The sequence below is a fragment of the Saimiri boliviensis genome, chromosome 21, assembly GCF_048565385.1.
Source record: "Saimiri boliviensis isolate mSaiBol1 chromosome 21, mSaiBol1.pri, whole genome shotgun sequence".
NCBI lineage: Eukaryota > Metazoa > Chordata > Mammalia > Primates > Cebidae > Saimiri > Saimiri boliviensis.
Window position 1 is genome coordinate 27,995,941 of NC_133469.1, and position 18,558 is coordinate 28,014,498.

At 49.7% G+C, this 18,558-nt stretch overlaps 1 protein-coding gene across 2 annotated transcripts; it reads left to right on the top strand.

Moving 5' to 3' along the window:
- Nucleotides 1-624: 624 nt before the first annotated feature.
- Nucleotides 625-16,910, top strand: CRYBB2 (crystallin beta B2). 2 transcript variants are annotated; one of them, XM_074390869.1, is made up of 6 exons: nucleotides 625-6,925; nucleotides 8,657-8,736; nucleotides 12,144-12,262; nucleotides 12,879-13,011; nucleotides 14,577-14,719; nucleotides 16,645-16,910. In XM_074390869.1, exons 2-6 carry the CDS (start codon nucleotides 8,683-8,685, stop codon nucleotides 16,811-16,813), a joined length of 618 nt encoding a protein of 205 aa, XP_074246970.1. In that variant the 5' UTR covers nucleotides 625-6,925; nucleotides 8,657-8,682; the 3' UTR covers nucleotides 16,814-16,910. The 2 variants fall into 2 exon arrangements, with proteins under 2 accessions (XP_074246970.1, XP_010347514.2); XM_010349212.3 differs by having other exon boundaries at nucleotides 625-8,736; nucleotides 16,645-16,898.
- Nucleotides 16,911-18,558: the final 1,648 nt, after the last annotated feature.

An 18,558-nucleotide genomic window follows, 5' to 3' on the forward strand; every position in this document is an offset into this window, starting at 1 on the left:
GTGTGGGAGGCCTATGGGGGCCTCAGGAAGGCGTCGAAAAGGATATAGTAATTTTCAGTTACTTTAACCTGCGTATTTTAAAAACATGCACAGGAGAGAAATCACGTTGACATTTTCTGAGCGTATGGGAGACCTGGGTTGGGCATCAGGGTCGGATAGGGCAGGGGTGCCCAGCAGTGAGACAGATGTAATGCCTATCCCTTTCTCCTCCCTGGATCCACCCCTTCTTCCCTTTCACAAGGAGGGGCCTTGCCATGCTTAACTCTTTTTTTATTTTTTGAGATGGGTCTTGCTCTGTCTTCCAGGCTGGAGTGCAGTGGTATGATCATAGCTCACTGCAGCCTCCAACTCCAGGTCTCCAGCAATCCTCCCACCTCAGCCTCCCAAAGCACTGGGATTGCAGTTGCATACCACCATGCCCAGCTAATTTTTAAAATGTATTTTTTGTAGAGATGAGGGTCTTGTTGTATTGCCCAGGCTTGTCTCAAACTCCTGGACTCAAGCGATCTTCCCACCTCAGCCTCCCAAAGTGTTGGGATTATAGGCATGAATCAGATGACTCCCAGTCTGTCATGCTTTTTTTTTTTTTTTTTTTTTTTTTTTTTTTTTTGAGATGAAGTCTCACCCTGTCACCCAGGCTGGAGTGCAGTGATTCGATCTCTGCTCACCGCAACCTCCGCCTCCCAGGTTAAAGCGATTATCCTGCCTCAGTCTCCTGAGTAGCTGGGATTACAGGCACGTGCCACCACACCCAGCTAATTTTTTTATTTTCAGAGATGGGATTTCATCGTGTTGGCCAGGCTGGTCTCAAACTCCTGACTTCATGATCTGCCCATCTTAGCCGCCCAAAGTTCTCGGATTACAGGCATGAGCCACCACGCCCGGCCTGTCGGGCTTTATAAATCAGTGCTTACTCCATCTCATTGAACCCTAAGAATGTCATTGGGAGGTAGGCGTGGTTATGATCTTATTTAACAGATGAAGAAACGGGCTCGGGGAGGCAACATCACCTTCCTAGAGCCTCACAGATAAGAAGCAGTAGAACTGAGACCTGCGTCCTGAGTACTGACCCCAGAAATGCCATCCCTGAGTGCCACGCACTCTGATGTATCCCTCAAGGACATGAAGGCACCAGGGAAGTACAGACGAAAATAGCAACAGGAGTTGCTGCAGAAACCATGGTAACAATGGCTGCCACTGTGGAGCTGCTGCTAAACCCCAATCACATTATTGGGTGTTTTAGAGTGTATTCTCGACTCTACAGACAGTCAATAGTGGTCCTCAAATGCAGAGAGAGAAACTGAGGCCCGGAGAACTGAAGCAAATTGCCCCAAGTGTCACAGCTCTTAACCGGTGGGACCAGGACTCACATTCAGGTCTGCCTTCCTTTCTCTGGCTTATGTCCCCACTCCCTACTTCCTGATGCTCCCTGGGATCCTGTCCTGAAAAAATTATCTGCACCTGAACTGTTGTCTTAGCGTCTGCTTCTGGCAAAGCCCAAAAAAGACACCCTGGGTCTTTATCATTAATTAATTCAATCAGTCAGTTACGTATTTTCTGAGCACCTACTATGTGCTAGATCCTACTATGTGCTAGAGACGACTGAGCCTTGGCTCAGCTCTCCATGAGCTGGCTCATTGGCTAAACAAGAAAATTGCCCAGGTCACATAAAAAACAAAGGTTGGCTGGGTGCAGTGGCCCACGACTGGAACTCTAGCCCTTTAGAAGGCCAAGGCAGAAGAATCACTTGAGGCTTAGAGTTCAAGACCTACCTGGATCCCATCCCTAATTTTTTTTTTTAATTAGCTGGGCACGGATGTATATACCTATAGTCTGAGCTACTTGGGAGGCTGGGACAGGAGGATCACTTGAGCCCAGCTCTTGGAGGCTACATTGAGTGAGTGATTAACACGGCTGTACTCCAGCCTGGGCAACAGAGCAAGATCCTATTTTAAATTTTTAAAAATGGCAAAGCATTTTGAGATTTTTAGGAACCTATTGGCTGTAAGTTGCACCAGGGTGGGGACCCTATCTGTGTCACTCCCCACTGAGTTTATAGCTGACACATTTGCTGGAAGCAGAAATGAATAATGAGGGAGTACAGAGAAACACGCAGGTTGCTGACAGTCTCTGTCTTGGCACCTACTTGGAGTGACGGAATGAAAAGAAATAAATATAAAAGTCTTCAAAAACATTGCCATCTGCACAGATGTAATAATAATGAACAGCATGAAAGCCATCGTTACTGAGCACGTTCTGTAATATTTGTAAGAGCCGCTGCCGAGGGCTTCACGTGGCTGGCTCATTTTACAAAGGATTTAATTACAAACACTCTAAGGCCCATGGACCCAGATATTTAATTCTTCACAAGTGTGAAGGAGAAGGAAACTGAGGTAGAAGAGAAGTAGGGTAGGCTGAGGGTTTTGGAGTCTACAAATCCTGATCTCTGAGTTCAAATCACAGCTCTACCACTTCTTGGCTGTGAGACTTTGGGCAAGAAAGTCCCCTCTCTGAGCCTCGCTTTGCTTGTCTGTAAAAGTAGAAATAGTCAAACGTCTCTGTAGCATGGTTTGCCGCTTCTGTCAGCCGTTGGGAACCCTGACTGCTTCCTCCATGAGCATAAGAGGTTGGTGCAAAAGTCATTGTGGTTTTTTGCCATCAAAAGTAATGCCAAAAACCGCAATTACTTTTGCACCAATTAATGCATGGTGCAGGGATCAAGGACCTCATTTCTGATGGGGAAATTGAGGTCTGGAGGAGAAAAACGTCAGGAAATTCCCAGAGCTTAGTAGGAAGTTTTTTTTTGTTGTTCTTTTTTTTTTTTGAGGACAGAGTCTTGCTGTGTTGCCCAGGCTGGAGTGCAATGGCTCTACCTCGGCTCATTGCAACCTCTGCCTCCCGGGTTCCAGCCATTCTCCTGCTTCATCCTCCCAAGTAGCTGAGACTACAGGCACACATCACCACGCCCAGCTAATTTTTTTGTATTTTAGTAGAGATGGGGTTTCACCATGTTGCTGTGAGCTCAGGCAATCCACCCACCTAGGCCTCTCAAAGTGCCAGGATTACGGGCATGAGCCACCACACCCAGCCAGGAGGCTTTATAGTTTAAAAGTTAAGAGCGTTAAGTCTTGAAGTCAGACTGATCTAAATTCAAGTCCTGGTCCTACCACTTCCCGGCTGTGTGACCTCGGACAAGTCACTTAAGCTCTAGGAGCCCTGGCTTCCTAATCTGTATTGGGGGACATTAATAATACCTACTTCAAAGATAGTTGTGAGGATTGAATTAATGAAACCAGACAGTTTATGGCTCAATCCATGAAGCCTAGTCCTTACTACGCACTGGCTGTGCAACCTTGGGCAAGTTGCTTAGTCTCTCTGAGCCTCAATTTCCTCTTTTATAAAATGGAATGATCAATAAATACAACACTTACCTCTTGAGTTGGTTGGAAGGAATTAAAAAGAATGAGTATGGACAGTGCCTGACTCATGCCAAGCTCTCATACTATCCAGATATTAGGAATTCTTTCTTATTTATAAGGACACAGCCAGATCTTGAATGCATTCATTTATTCAGTAAATATTAACTGAGGTCTATTAAGGGTTGAAATGTGTCCATGAAAGGTATTCCAAAGTCCTAACCCCCAGTACCTCAGAATGTGACCGTCTATGTGGCAATTGGATCTTTACAGAAGGAATCCATTTAAAATAAAATCACTAGGGTGAAGTTACCAAACGAAGTCACCTAAGCCAACATGACTGGTATCCTCTTAAAAAGGAGAAATTTAGGCCAGGTGTGGTGGCTCACGCCTGTAATCCCAGCACTTTGGGAGGCTGAGGCAGGTAGATCACGAGGTCGGGAGATTAACACCATCCTGACTAACATGGTGAAACCCCGTCTCTACTGAAAACACACACACACACACACATACACACACACATTAGCCGGGTTAGCTGGGTGTGGTGGTGGGCGCCTGTAGTCCCAGCTACTCCAAAGGCTGAGGCAGGAGAATCGCTTGATCCCCAGAGGTGGAGGTTGCAGGGAGCCGAGATTGCGCCACTGCACTCCAGCCTGGGCGACAGTGTGAGACTCCATCTCAGAAAAAAACAAAAAAGGAGAAATGTAGACATAGAACCAGCCATGCACTAAGGGAAGAAGATGGCCACGTGATTAAAGTGATGCAGTTCCCATCCAAGAAACACCAGCCATTACCAGCAGACACGAAAGGCTGGGAGAGACAAGGACGGACCTTCACCTAGAACCCCTGGAGCAGGCATGGCCCTGCTGACACCCTGATGTCAGACCTCCAGCCTCAGCCTCCAGAATTATGTAACAATAGACTTCTGGGCTTTTTTCCGGACATTTTTATGGCAAAATAATGCATAACACAAAGTTAACCATTTTAACCATTTTTTTTTTTTTTTTGAGACGGAGTTTCGCTCTTGTTACCCAGGCTGGAGTGCAATGGCGCGATCTCGGCTCACCGCAACCTCCGCCTCCTGGGTTCAGGCAATTCTCCTGCCTCAGCCTCCTGAGTAGCTGGGATTACAGGCACGCGCCACCACGCCCAGCTAATTTTTTGTATTTTTAGTAGAGATGAGATTTCACCATGTTGACCAGGATGGTCTCGATCCCTTGACCTCATGATCCACCCGCCTCAGCTTCCCAAAGTGCTGGGATTACAGGCTTGAGCCACCCCGCCCGGCGTTTTAACCATTTTTAAGTGTACAGTTGATTGGCATTGTTATGGGACCGTCACCACTAACCATCTCCAGCTTTTTCATCATCCTGAACAGAAACTCTGCATCCATTAAACCATAACTCCCCATTCCCCATTCCCCACTCCTCCCAGCCCCTGGTAACCTCTATTCTACTTCCAGTCTCCATGAATCTGCCTACTCTAGGTAACTTATGTAAGTGGAATCATACAATATGTGTCCCTTTTGTGTCTGGTTTATTTCACTTTGCATAACATTTCCAAGCCTCATCATGTTGGAGTCAGAATTTCCTTTCTTTTTAAGGCTGAATACTATTCCATTGTATGGATAGACCACATAGTGTTTATCCATTCACCCGTTGATGGACATTTGGGTGGTTTCCATCTTTCAGCTATTGTGGATAATGCTGCTATGAACATGGGTGCGTAAATATCTTTTCAATTCCCTGCTTTCAATTCTTTTGGGCACATGCGCAGAAGTGGAGTGGCTGGCTCATATGGTAATTCTATGTTGGGTTTTTTTTTTTTTTTTTTTTTTTTTTTTTGAGACAGCCACACTGCTTTCCATCTTTGCAACACCATTTTCCATTCCAAGTTCCTATTGTTTTTAAGCCACTCAGTTTGTGACACTTTGTTACAGCACCCCTGGGATTTTCAAACAAGTACCTACTATGTGTCAGGCACTGGCCTCTGGCGATACCATGGTAAACCAGAGGGGCAACGTCTTTGCTTTTGTGGTGCTTGTCTTCTCATGGGAAAGATGGAAAATCAATGAGTAACAGAAGGCTAGGTGTTGGTGAGTGCTGCAAAGGTAACAGCACAGCTGGGCGCTGGGGCGTGTGTATGTAGAGGGTGTACACGTGTGTGCAAGCTTATGTGCCTTGGGGAAACGAGAGACGGGGGAAAGCAGGTACACTTGACCCAGTTTCCAAGCCTCAGATTGGATCAAGACACCACCTGGGCTGCAAAGGTTTGTGCACTTAAGAAACGTGAATAAAGCCTGGGCACCCTTGTGGCAGTGATGGGACCAGCGGTAGGGATGTAGGAGCCCCTCACTCTAGGACAGTGGTTAAGAAATGGGCCGGGTGTAGTGGCTCACGCCTGTAATCCTAGCACTTTAGGAGGCCAAGGCAGGTGGATTGCCTGAGCTCAGGAGTTCGAGACTACCCCGGGAAACATGGCGAAACCCCGCCTTTACCAAAATACGAAATAAGTAAAAATTTAGCCGGATGTGGTGGCATATGCCGGTAGTCCCAGCTACTAGGGAAGCTGAGGCGGGAGAATCACTTGAACCTGGGAGCAGAGGTTGCAGTGAGCCGAGATTGCACCACTGCACTCCATCCTAGGTGTCAGAGGAGATTCTGTCTCAAAAGAAAGAAAGAAAGAAAGAAGAATAAAAGAAACAGCCAGGGGCCGTGGGAATAAACTGTGCTCTCCACAGTGGGCCTCCCTGGCCCTGCCACATCAGGCCCCTGCCCACTTTGGCCCCCTGGCACAGGCCCTATTTGTCACATGCCACGCTTTCGCTATGTTAACCTGTTTTCAGGTCTTCTTGAAATACACCCTGCAGGTTCCTTGTCTGTGGGCCCTTCCTGCTTGGAACTTTCCTCCCCACCCTGTTCCCAGGCTGCTTCCTCTTCTCCATCCCCGAGGGATGCGCTACCTCCCTGTAGCTTTTCTGAATGGCCCAGGCTAGGGTAGGTCCTCTTCCTGACCTTCTTCCCTAGAACAGAGCTTGGTGCCGAGTGGATGCCCGGCAAATATTCATTGAATAAATAAATGGGTAGATGAATGAAACCCAGGCTCTGCCAAACAAACCACCCTTCTTTACCTGTTCTTCCTCAAGCCCACTGAGATTCTCCTCTGTCTGCCATGCCTCGGGGCCTGACTGACCGTACCGGTGAACCCGGTGTGCCCCCGGCCCTGGCAACCGGACGGCTGATGCATGCAAAGCGGGCATCTCCTTGCCCAGCCGCCTGACCGCCCTGGCGCGGCCGAATCTGAAAGCTAATGACATTATTGTGCAGAGACACAATGTCTGTGGGCATTTGCTGACCCAAGCTTTGGTGAGAGCTTAAGCCAGCATTCTCACCCTGCTTTTCGCAGGAACGCAGCCGTCACTCATCTTGGCACCGGCACTTCTGGGGAAGGTATAAATGCCACCTCCCGCTGGCCGAGCTTCACGGCACTCGCAGGGGCTGGTGTCACTGGTAAGATTGGCTCTCTTGCTTGTCTCCCCTTCTCTCACCCTCATCTCTGTCGGAAAGCATGGGAACACCTGCCGCTTTCTGACAAGGTGACTTTGGGCAGAGACTTCGGTGCTGTCAGTCTCAGTTTTCTTTTCTGGTAAATGGGGAGAGGGGTTAAAAAAAAGCCTTCTTTGTTGTGTGGATTCAAGAGAAGGTAGGTGACTCATCCGGCACAGTGCCTGGCACATAGATGGTACTGGGCAACATCCTTTATTATTAATATTCAGCGGACTACCAGGGTCCTTGTTTTGCCAGCCACTGATGAGGACAATGTAGCTGAGGGTTTTGCAAGAATAAAATCAGTGGCGGTTCAGCATCGTTTCTAGGTAGGTGAGTCAGTTCTTCACATCTGCAATTATGGGGCGCCCACTCATGTCCAGCCTCTGGGAGCGCTAGGGGATACGACACAGCCCCAGGTACGTGAGCGCTCCAGCAGCAGGTGATTTTAATGCCACTGAAGCGAGGTAACAATGACTGTAATAATGCCACAGTTGCTGTCATTGGCTGCATGCCGAGTCTGGGACCATGGCAGAGTGCTTCCCGTCTGATGCATTAGGTAGTTGAATTCTCACAACCTGTTCACAGGTATTATTAGACATCGTGGCTGCCCCCATGTCACAGAACAGGAAGTTGAGGCATCGGGAGAGGAAGTGACCTGCCCAGAGTCTCAATTTTGGTAGGCAGCAGAGAACAGCTCCTGAACTGGACCAAATGAGCTTCTTCAACCTGCGGACGCTCAGGACTGGGAAGCGGGCTGGTGGGACCTCAGGCGCTCTGACAAGCCCAGGGGGCTGGTTTCTTTCCCAGGGCGCTTAACTGAATTTCTTCCTTCTGGGACACATCCAGTCCTGGCCTTTGACATGGAAGGGGCTTCTGGAAGCTGGGCGTTATCTCTGAAGAGGGAGGCCAGGCATCCTCTCTTACCCTTGGGGAAACACAGCTGGGGTTGGCCACCCCTCCTGCAGGAAGGGGAAGAGGCTGACAATTTTCCAGTTTTTTCTGATGTTCTCACTAGCTACGGCAGGCCTACCTTGCTGCCTGCCACAGTGTCTGGATTTCTACCATCGCACCCATTTCTTCCCTTTCTTGTAACATTAGTTCTGTAGCAGACAATTTTACTAGTAGGGGAGTAAAACCAGTGGCAGAGAAGAGAAATCCAGGTACCGGGATGGGGAGACGAGTCCCAGGAAGAGGTGGGGGAAGGAGCAGGTGCACGCGAAACATTGTGAGTTCCTAAACTGGGAGCCACCACACCACCAAATACAGGCAACGCATAGGTTTTGTTTGTTTCACACCGTTTTCTTAAATTAAGAAATTTCTGCATAAAGGCAGCAGTTCTGGGATTGACCGATCTACATTCTGCGTGGTATCTATTGTCTGGGGTTGGCTGATGGGGACCCACTTGGAACCTATTTAAGCTCTAGTTGATCACCGCCCGTTTTTTGAGTAGACCTCATTTTCCCCTCCTTCTGGAGCTGGCCTGGATACAAATAAATGAAGCTAAGGACAAAGCTAAGGACAAAAGGAAGCTAAGTTCAAGTAGCTGCTTACGGACTCGCAGCTCTGGAACGGGCTGAAACCAGGAAGGAAAGGAGAACGTTTGGGGCCAGAGAGGAGCAGTCCCCAGGCCCCACAGAGTGAAAAAGCCAATGGCCCCTCCAGGTCCTCACTGCTGCTTCCCGTGTCTTCCAGGTCAGTTCTGCACAGGGCAGTCCATCATGGCCTCGGACCACCAGACCCAGGCGGGCAAGCCACAGTCCCTCAACCCCAAGGTGGGTACCTCTCGGAGGAGGGGCGTGCAATGCTCCTCTCCCAGACTTAGTTACCCTTCTGTAAAAGGGGCTTGGCATGTTTCTTCATGGGTACCTCCTCTCCACCCCTGCCCCTCTCTGGGACTGTCTCTCCTACCCACACACTTGGGGCTGATTCTGAAGGTTCCCTTCCCAGCCCATAGCTGGCATGCTGGGGTTCCCAGCACCAGCTTCCAACTTTGGAGACTTCAGTTTCTGTCTTTTACCTGCGTTCCCACACCCCTTTGTCCATACGGCTCCCTGAAATTGGAGCAGACCTCATTCTCAGTCAGAGATGGGATTTGTAGACGGAAGTGGGCTATGAGTCCGGGCTCTGCACCTGTTATGTGATCCTGACCAATTATTTGATCTCTCTGAGCCTCAGTTCCGTCTCTGTAAAATGGGGAGGGTCAGATTTATTGCATAGGAAAGTTGTGAGAGGCAGAAACCAGGCTCAGACTAACACCCAGCCTGAGGTGTGCATTCACCTAATGCCAGCAAATAATGGCTTCTTTGATTTCTCATCCACCTGCCCTCCCAAGGGTGGCAGGATCTTCTTCCAACATCAGAGGCTTGTCACACCCAGTCTGCCCTCAGATCTCTATCGTGGAGCGCCCACCTGGCTGCCCTCCAGTGCCTCGCCACTTTGGTAGCCTTGGGCACTGGTTCCATCAGGAATGGCCCCTTTGTCTGATTCGGTGCCTTCTGGGGTAGGGAACCCTGAGGGTGCAGCCCCTCTCCTGCTCACCCCGATCTGTCCTTTACGGGGCTTACTTCCCAGAAGGACAGAAAATAAACAAATGAATATCTGATTTCCAGTAGTGAGAAGTGCTACAAATAACTGTAAACCAGGGGAAGGACTTCCTGAGAGTCGGAATGGTTGTGTTAGCTCAGGTGATCCAGGAGGGCCTCTCTGAGGAGGCAGACACCTCTCTTTTGAGCAGAGGCCTGGGTCAAGGGAGGGAGCGGCTATGTAAAAATTGGGGGTGCCTTTGCAAGGCCAAGGCAGGAGGATCGCTTGAGCCCAAAAGTTTGAGGCCAGTCTGGGCAACACAATGAGATCGCATCTCTACAGAAAAATAAAAAGTGGGGGTGAGGGTTGATGAGATCATCCAGACAAAAGGAACAGCAGGTACAAAGACTCAGGTGGGAATGAGCTGCGGGGAGTCTGGAAGGAAAGCAAGCAGCACTTTTCACTAGGCATATAGCGTGAGTCACATAGGTCCTGCAAAATTTTCTAGTAGTCACATCATAAAAAGTAAAAAGGAATAGGTGAAATCCTTTTTCATATTATATTTTATGAGACCCAGTATATCCAAAAGATGGTCATGTTAATGTATAATCAATGTAAGAATCATTAGGCAGATGTTTTACATGATTTTTCCATTCTGAATTTTCAAAATACGATAGCACAGTTTAAGTGATAGTACCGGCTAATGACCCGTGTTCGGTAGCCATTGTCACTAACGGCTGCTGTGTGGGACGGGGCAGGCTTAAAGGATCAGACAATGTGTTAACGGTTTACCCTCCACTCTGTTGATTCATAATAACAATGCTATTGAGCTCCTGGGTCCTCTGAGCTTCTGGGCTTTCGAATGCATGGAGAAACTGCCCTTTCTCACCTGCCTACCCCTCTTCAGGTGGGCACCCCAGGCCTGCTCCCTCAGAAACTGCATTTGATCAAGACCCCAGGTGCTATGTGCACAGGCTAGAGTCCGCAGAGGGCTGCTTCAATTTCAGCTGCATCAGGCAAGCCTGGGCTTCAACTTCAGCTCTTCCACTTGTCACTTGGGATCAGTGTAGCATGTCTTTTAATTAACATAATTATGTCTCCCACTAGCAGAGCAAATACTATGTGCTAACCATCCCCAAGCCCCTGTGTCCCAGGCCAGGGCAGTAATAATAAACTGGCCCCGAACTTCCATGTTCTTGATTTCCCATTTTACAGATGAGGGAGCTGAGGCCCAGAGTATTGAATTGCTTTTTAGGTTTGCGCAACTGGATCTAACAGGGCACATCGGGGCTCTTGTCTCCTGACCCTATCTCTGGCTGAGTCAGTGGCCGGCTGGGTCACTGACTGTAAAGGCTGGATTGAGCCCATGGAATTCACCTCTAAGCCCTGTTGGGCACCCCTGTCCCTTTCTTTGTGTGGCTAATCCCAGGCCTGGGAGAGAGGGCTATGTTTATCCAGCCAGTGCTGACCGTGTCGATTCTGTAGATGCCTGCACTGGGAGTGTGCTGACCTGAGCCCATCTTTTCATCTACAGGCAGTTTGCTGGGGAAATGTGGCTGGAAAAGCTCAGCCCCCAAAATTCTCACTGGAACCATGAAAGGGGGCAGTAGCCTTTCATGGTTAATGCTTGCATGTGGGATGTTGGGTGGGTCCCTTCACTTTGCAGAGCTTCAGTTTCCCTGAGGGGGATCCTGTGAGCCCCTCCCTTGGGCTGATGAGTGAAACCAGGTGAGACAAGGGGAGTGAAGTCATCTTAAGAAGCATTTCAAGGGGGAGGTCATAGGGAGACTTGATAATTCTGTGGAGGCTTGGAGAAAGGGCCCAGGTGTGTATAGTTTTACAGGTGAAGTGGAGTTAAGGGCTGTATCTGAAGGTACTGGTGCAGCTCTAATGGGAAGAGGAGAAGCTCAAACAGTGTGGTCCAGCACGTCGCTACTCCTAATTTGGTCCATGAGCCAGTGGCACCCGCTTCACCTGGGAGGTGATTGGAAATGCAGAATCCAGGGCTGCATCCCAGACCTGCTCCTTCAGAAACTGCACTTATCCAGATCGCAGGTGCTACATATGCGTGTTAGGGCTTGCGAAGTGCTGCTTCCATTTCAGCTGCATCAGACAAGCCTGGGCTCCAGTTTCACCTCTACCACTTAATGGGATCTAGAGCATATCTCTTAATTAACGTAACTGTGTCTCCCACAAGCAGAGCAAATACTGAGTGCTAACCATTATGCTCCCCTGAATCCTTCTAGCAAACAACACCATAAGGCAGTTTCTGTCTTTGTTTTTCTTTTTTTAAAGAAAATTAGAAGTGGGGTCTTGCCATCTTGCCCAGGCTGATCTGGAACTCCTGAGCTCAAGCAATCCTTCCAACTCAGCCTCCTAAAATGCTGGGATTACAGGCGAGAGCCACCACACCTGGCCTGGGTTCTGTCTTTATTTCCTATTTTAATAGGAAGACTCAGAGAGGAGAAACGCAGGCTCCAGGCCCCACAGCGGCTTACAGCCAGAGCCAGGGCTGTCTGATTTTCCGTTTGGTTTGTCCCTCTGGAGGCTGAACCCTTCAGCATCCTTGGGTTCTCTGAGCTCCCTCCCACGTCTACCACCCTGCTCTCGCTCCTCTTCATCATGCTGAGGGTCTGAGTCTCACTTCCTGTTGCAGATCATCATCTTTGAGCAGGAAAACTTTCAGGGCCACTCGCATGAGCTCAATGGCCCCTGCCCCAACCTGAAGGAGACTGGTGTGGAGAAGGCAGGCTCTGTCCTAGTGCAGGCTGGACCGTAAGTACCTGGGTGGTCTCCCCTGGTCAGGGATGGCAGGTGAAGTGATCAGGTTGTGGAGTCGGGGGAATCCACCCTTGCCGTGCTCCTGTCTGCAGTCTGGGGACCGAGCTTTGGGGTCTGGCAGCCTATGGAGAGAATTCACGCTTTGCGGTCAGAGCACGGCTTGGTAACAGCTCCACCTGCAGCTGTGTCATATCGATAGCTCGAAATCTGCCACGTTGGGAGCATTTACACCATGGAAATTGGCAAACGCTGCAAATCAAGACTGTTAATTTTTGTTCCGGTTTTTGAGGGTTGGCTGTTCATTCACCAGCATACTATTGGCTCTAGTGTATGGCATCTATATATTGGTATTTGTTGCTGGTCCGTCATTGAGACTGCCTTCTTATTTCTTAACTGCATTCCAGGTGGTTTAAGAAAGCATAGCACAGAGTTCTGGATAACTGAGGGCATTGTGCACCTGGGTTTGCTGTACTAAGGTTTGGGTGGGGCTGCTACATCTTGCTGGGCTGGGCAAGGGTGAACCCTGGGGCCAGTGAGAGTAGCCAAGATCCTGCCATAGGAAGCTTGGAGTGGAACTGACCTGCCCCCTTTCTGTCTGTCTCCATGGCAGCTGGGTGGGCTATGAACAGGCCAACTGCAAGGGTGAGCAGTTTGTGTTTGAGAAGGGCGAGTACCCCCGCTGGGACTCGTGGACCAGCAGCCGGAGGACAGACTCCCTGAGCTCTCTGAGGCCCATCAAAGTGGTGAGTCCCTGGCATCATTCTACTATCTCTCTCTGCCCATCATCCTACTTTTCTCTCTGCCACCTTGGAGCCAGAGGGTCTGGGGACCAGGAAGGAGCCTGCCCCTCTAGCATCGTGCCCCTTCTGATTGGTGAGGGATCTCCTCACTGGGTGACCTTGCAAATCCCATTTTACTTCCCGGAGACTCAGTTTCTTCATCTGTAAAATGTGCATATTAGTATCTACCGTCCTGAGATTCCAACGTGCTTATTAGCTTGTGGGTTGACACACTGCACAACTCTAGGGGGGCTCCAATCACAAGACTACAAAATGCTTCAGAGAGCACATTTTATGTGGTTGGTGCCCCACTGGGGTTGGGCAACTCCTGTCACAGAGTCGTTGCTCAATAACCAATAGCCATCATAAATACTAAAATCCTGAGTTCAGGGCTGGAGAAGGTGGTTTCAATCTTCTTCAAGACTCGTGTCAGTGTGAGTTTTTATTGCTTCCGAGGTCCTGATTCTGACTAGTGTGTGAATGTTGGAACTCTCGAGGAGGAGGCAGGGTCCGTCACTGCTCAGTTACACTCACAAACCCTCTAAGCCCAGTCTAGTTCCTCCCAGCATTAACTGGAAAGTTGCAGAATGCTAGACTTAGCCCCCCACAGACCCGGGTTCATATGATGGCTGTGCTACTCCCAGCTGTGTGACCTTGAGCAAGTCATTAGACCTCTCTGTGCCTCACTTTTCTTATCTGCCAAAAGAATTTTATGTTTAAGGGATAAGGGTTTTATGTTTAAAGGATTAGATGAGATAATTAAGGAAAATGTCATAGGAACAGGAGGATGGGAAGAGATGCAGAAATGAAGGAAAATCAAAATATCTCAGGTGCCAATTAGAGGCACAATTAGCCTGTGCCTGTGTGTGTGCCTGTGTGTGCCTGCGTGTGTGCTGTGTGTCTGTGTGTGTTCATGTGTGTGCGTGTGTGTGCATGTGTGCCTGTGTATGTGCATCTGTGTGTGCATGTGTGCCTGTGTGTGTATGTGTGTGCGTGTGCCTGTGTGTGTGCGTGTGTGTGCATCTGTGTGTGTGCCTGTGTGTGCATGTGTGCCTGTGTGTGTGCCTGTGTGTGCATGTGTGTGTGCCTGTGTGTGTGCGTGTGTGCCTGTGTGTGTGCATGTGTGCGTGCGTGTGTGCCTGTGTGTCTGTGTGCGTGCATCTGCGTGTGTGCCTGTGTGTGTATGTGTGTGTGCGCCTGTGTGGGTGTGCACGTGTGGGTGGGTGGGTCAATCATTGCTGCCATTTATAAAAGAGAAACTTGAGGCGTAGGAGGAAAAATGACATTTCAGAATCAAATATTCCCTGAAGTGTAGTATCTCAGAGTGTCTGTTACATGAAAATGACCTAGTAGAAACTTCACAAATGGCTGCAATCCAACAGCAGTTGTCATAGCCACGTGGTGGGTGCATTGGACAGCGAGTCACGGGTGGAACAGGCTGATTCCAACTCTGGGGCATGAGCATGGGCTGGGAAGGCCAACCCCGGGCCCCTGCCTCACACTCACTTTCCCCCATCCTCTGCCAATAGGACAGCCAAGAGCACAAGATCATCCTCTATGAAAACCCCAACTTCACCGGGAAGAAGATGGAAATCATAGATGATGATGTGCCCAGCTTCCACGCCCACGGCTACCAGGAGAAGGTGTCCTCTGTGCGGGTGCAGAGTGGCACGTAAGTGCATTGGCAGCCCTGGCTCACCCTGCCCCAGGAACTGAGACTCTGGGGCCTGCTCTGCCCTGTACACGCTGGTGATCTTGCACACATCAGTATACTCCGCTCACCTCTGGCTTCCCACTGGAAAATGAATGGGAATTCCCCAGCCACAGGTGGTTTACAGCTGCCTTTGGGGAAATGGCATGCCTCTGAAGTGGAGAAACCTTGGCCTTAACCTCAGCTCCAGTGAGCAGGACATGTGTGTCAGAGGGAGGATTAGGCTGAGGCAGAAGGGAAGGAGTGAGTTGAGGAATCTTAAAGCTCTGAGCCACAGGACGTCCAGCCCAGGCTGTCTTTGACAGCACACGTCCCTGAGTTTGGGAACAGGAGGTTTCATTTCCTGCTGAATTAAACTTCTTGGGCACGTTGATCTTGGCCATCAGCAATGAGGGATTTCTCATGGTAAAAAAATTTGAATTCCATGGGCGTCCATAGATGAGCTCTGGGCAGCGATGTGCTGGAAATAGCTTATACCAGCTTGTGAGAATCGACTCTTACATTTTCAGAATTTGTGTGAACTGGTTGACTAAGCACTGGTAGCTTGAAAGCAGCCACAGCATAGAAATCAGCAAATGCTAGAAAGTAAGGCTCTTTCCCCCCGGCAGAAACAGTTTAGCCAAGCATACTGGCTTCTTGGGGTTTGTCAGACTCCTGAAATAGAGCGCAAAGTTCTGTGCTCCTATTCCCTTCCATTCCCTCATTCATTCCCTCATTCATTCATTCTCTTATTCATTCATTCATTTAATTTGTCAGTACTGCCATGCCAGACGTTGCATCAGGTGCACAGTGTGATGGAGATTAGAGATCTGGCTTCTGCCCTGTGTAGCCAACAGTCTAGAAGGAGCAACTGTTAATAATTTAAGCATCCACGCGAATCTAAGCTATTTCCTTGAAGAAAAGATAATTGAGCTGAGATCTCAAGGAACAGTATGGAGTGCAGGGGTAGAGGCCAAGGAAGAGCATCCCAGACCACGAGAGCAGCATGTGCAAAGGCCCTGTCGTGTGTGTAGCGGGGAGCCTGGTAGCTCTGAGAAACTCTACAAAGGCCACGGTGGCTGGAATGCAGAGATGTGGGAACATAAGAATGCAAAGTAGAGCTGGAGGTGTCCACAGAGACAGGCCCGGCAGGTCCTTGCAGGGCAGGCCTGTGTGACATTTTCTGGAGCAACCACCACTTTGATGAAGTAGCCCCTGGAACCTCCCCCAACTCTTCTTTGGCTTTGCAGCTGAGCTTGGGGATGGGACAGGAGTGGACGAAGATGGTTCAAAGGCCTGGCTTATTCTAAGCTTCAGTGAGCTTAAGATTTCACCCCTGGCTGGATGTGGTGGCCCATGCCTGTCATCCCAGAACTTTGGGAGGCCGAGGCCGGTGAATCACAACGTCAGAAGTTCGAGACCAGCCTGGCCAACATGGTGAAACCCCGTCTCTACTAAAAATACAAAAAATCAGCTGGGTGTAGGGGAAGCACCTGTAATCCAGTTACTCGGGAGGCTGAGGCAGGAGGATCACTTGAACCCGGGAGGTGGAGGTAGCAGTGAACTGAGATCACGCCACTGCACTCCAGCCCTGGCGACAGAGTGAGACTCTGTCTCGAAAAAAAAAAAGATATCACCCCCTTGCCCTGACCTCAGTACCAGGCCTTCAGTCAAAATGTGCTTCAGGAGGCAGTGAGCTCCCCATCAAGAGAAGAAAGAAAGTAGCGGCTCAGTGCTGCGAGGGTGGGGTGGAAGGGGCGTCCCACTTGCCCCTGGGCAGTGGCAGTGGCTGGGAGGCTTTGCCCTTCCTAGTAGCTTATGGATGCTCAGTCTCTGTCCCCTCGCCTCTCTCTCTGCTTCTCACCCTGTCCCCCCTGTTCACCCTCCTCTCACCTCTGGCCCTGCAGGTGGGTTGGCTACCAGTACCCCGGCTACCGCGGGCTGCAGTATCTGCTGGAGAAAGGAGACTATAAGGACAGCAGCGACTTCGGGGCCCCTCACCCCCAGGTGCAGTCCGTTCGCCGCATCCGCGACATGCAGTGGCACCAGCGTGGCGCCTTCCACCCCTCCAACTAGTGCCCTCCCCACCATGCCCCCTTCCCGGGAACCAGGGCTGCTGCCCAGGAACCCTCCAGACCTCCCAGAGAGTGAATAAAGTGTGTCTTGCAACTTGTCTGCTCTGGGTCTTTGATCGTCCCCCTGGAAGCTGGTGTGTGTGGTGTGTGTGTGACAGACAGACAGGAATGAGAATCAGCAAGTATCTGGGCTAGGAGTAGGGCAACAGAACCCTTATTGAGTCTTACGATTCTGCAGCCGCTTAGCTGTGTGACTTTGGACACAGTGCCCAACCTCTCTGAGACTCTGTTTCTTCACCTGACTTGCAGGTCCCTTGCCTCTCAGTGGCTGGCTTGGTTGGGCTCTGAGCTCCCTGTAACGTGCTGGTTGCTGAGCACGTTAGAGGGCATGTGATGGGTGCCCCAGTCCTTAAAAGCATACCCACTGTGTCCACTGCCTGTCATTCTCACATTATCGCGTCATCCCCTTGAATCGGGGAGTCTTTTTGGATCTGCAAGAGAAGCCAAGACTCCCCACCCCCCACCCCATCCCAGCGAGAGATCAGAATGCCATGTTTGTGAGTGCGTTCACTGGTCTCCTCATTCATCACATGGCTGGGGACAACTGTTATAATTTAAGAATCTACACGCATCCGAGCTGCTTCAGTGAGGAAGACTATGGAGCTGTGAGCATCTTGGCTGTAGCCAGGCTCAAGGCGATTGCAAGGGTCTGGGAATGAAGGCTGGGTTGCTATTGCCCTCCTGGAGCACTGGCCAGGGATAGAGGCTCAGGTGAGTCCTTTTGCTTTCAGAGCCTTGATGATTCTACTCAGGAAGATGGGAGAGAAACGGCACCTTTCTAATAGGATGGCGGTGAGCTGAAACGAGTTGCTGCAGGCCTTCTGTCTTTACACTCAGCTTTTTTGGTTAATGCATAGTGCAAATACCGCTTCCTGGGCGCCGCCTCTGGCCACTTTATTTTTTGGTATCTCTTGATGCCATTTTAAATTTTAATGTAGTCAAACAGCAACATTTTCCTTTAAGGTTTGTGCCTTTCATATCTCCTTGAAGAAATTCTTTCTCTCCTTCCTTCCTCCCTCCCTTCTTTTTTCCTTCTTTCCCTTCCTTCCTTTCTTCTCCTTCTTTCTCTCTACACCTCCCTCCCTCTCTTCCTTCCTTCCTTTCATTTTCTTTCTCTACCTGTCCCTCCCTCTCTTTCTTCCTTCCTCTTTCTTTCTTCCTTTCTTTTCTCTCTCTCTTTTCTCCAAGATAGAGTCTCGTGCTCTCTCTTTTTTTTCTCCAAGACAGAGTCATGCTCTGTTGCCCAGGCTGGAGGGCAGTATTGCAATCTTGGCTCACTGTAACCTCTGCCTCCCGGATTCGAGCAGTTCTCTTGCCTCAGCTGGGATTACAGGAGTATGCCACCACACCTGGCTAATGTTTGTGTTTTTAGTAGCAATGGGATTTCATCATGCTGGCCTGGCTGGTCTTGAACCCCCAAACTTGTGATCGGCCTGCCTTGGCCTCCCAAAGTGTTGGGATTATAGGTGTGAGCCACTGTACCCGGTCAGCCTTGAAGAAATTCTTTCTATCCCCGGTCACAACGAAATTCCGCAATATATAGTTTTTCCTAAACGTTTTAAACTTTGGCTCTTCACATTTGCGTTCTTAATTTTTCTGGAGCTGAGTCTTACATAGAGTGTATGTTAGAGACTCAGTTTTTCTTTTTTTTTTTTTTTCACTTTGGACGTCCCATGTTCCAAAATA

What these genes read in the sequence shown, in the direction of transcription:
- CRYBB2 (XM_010349212.3), top strand. Translation starts at nt 8,614, where the DNA reads ATGGCCCCTCCAGGTCCTCACTGCTGCTTCCCGTGTCTTCCAGGTCAG. An exon ending in CACAGTCCCTCAACCCCAAG is followed by an intron (nt 8,737 to 12,143) that starts GTGGGTACCTCT and finishes TTCCTGTTGCAG; the next exon opens with ATCATCATCTTTGAGCAGGA. An exon ending in GTCCTAGTGCAGGCTGGACC is followed by an intron (nt 12,263 to 12,878) that starts GTAAGTACCTGG and finishes TCTCCATGGCAG; the next exon opens with CTGGGTGGGCTATGAACAGG.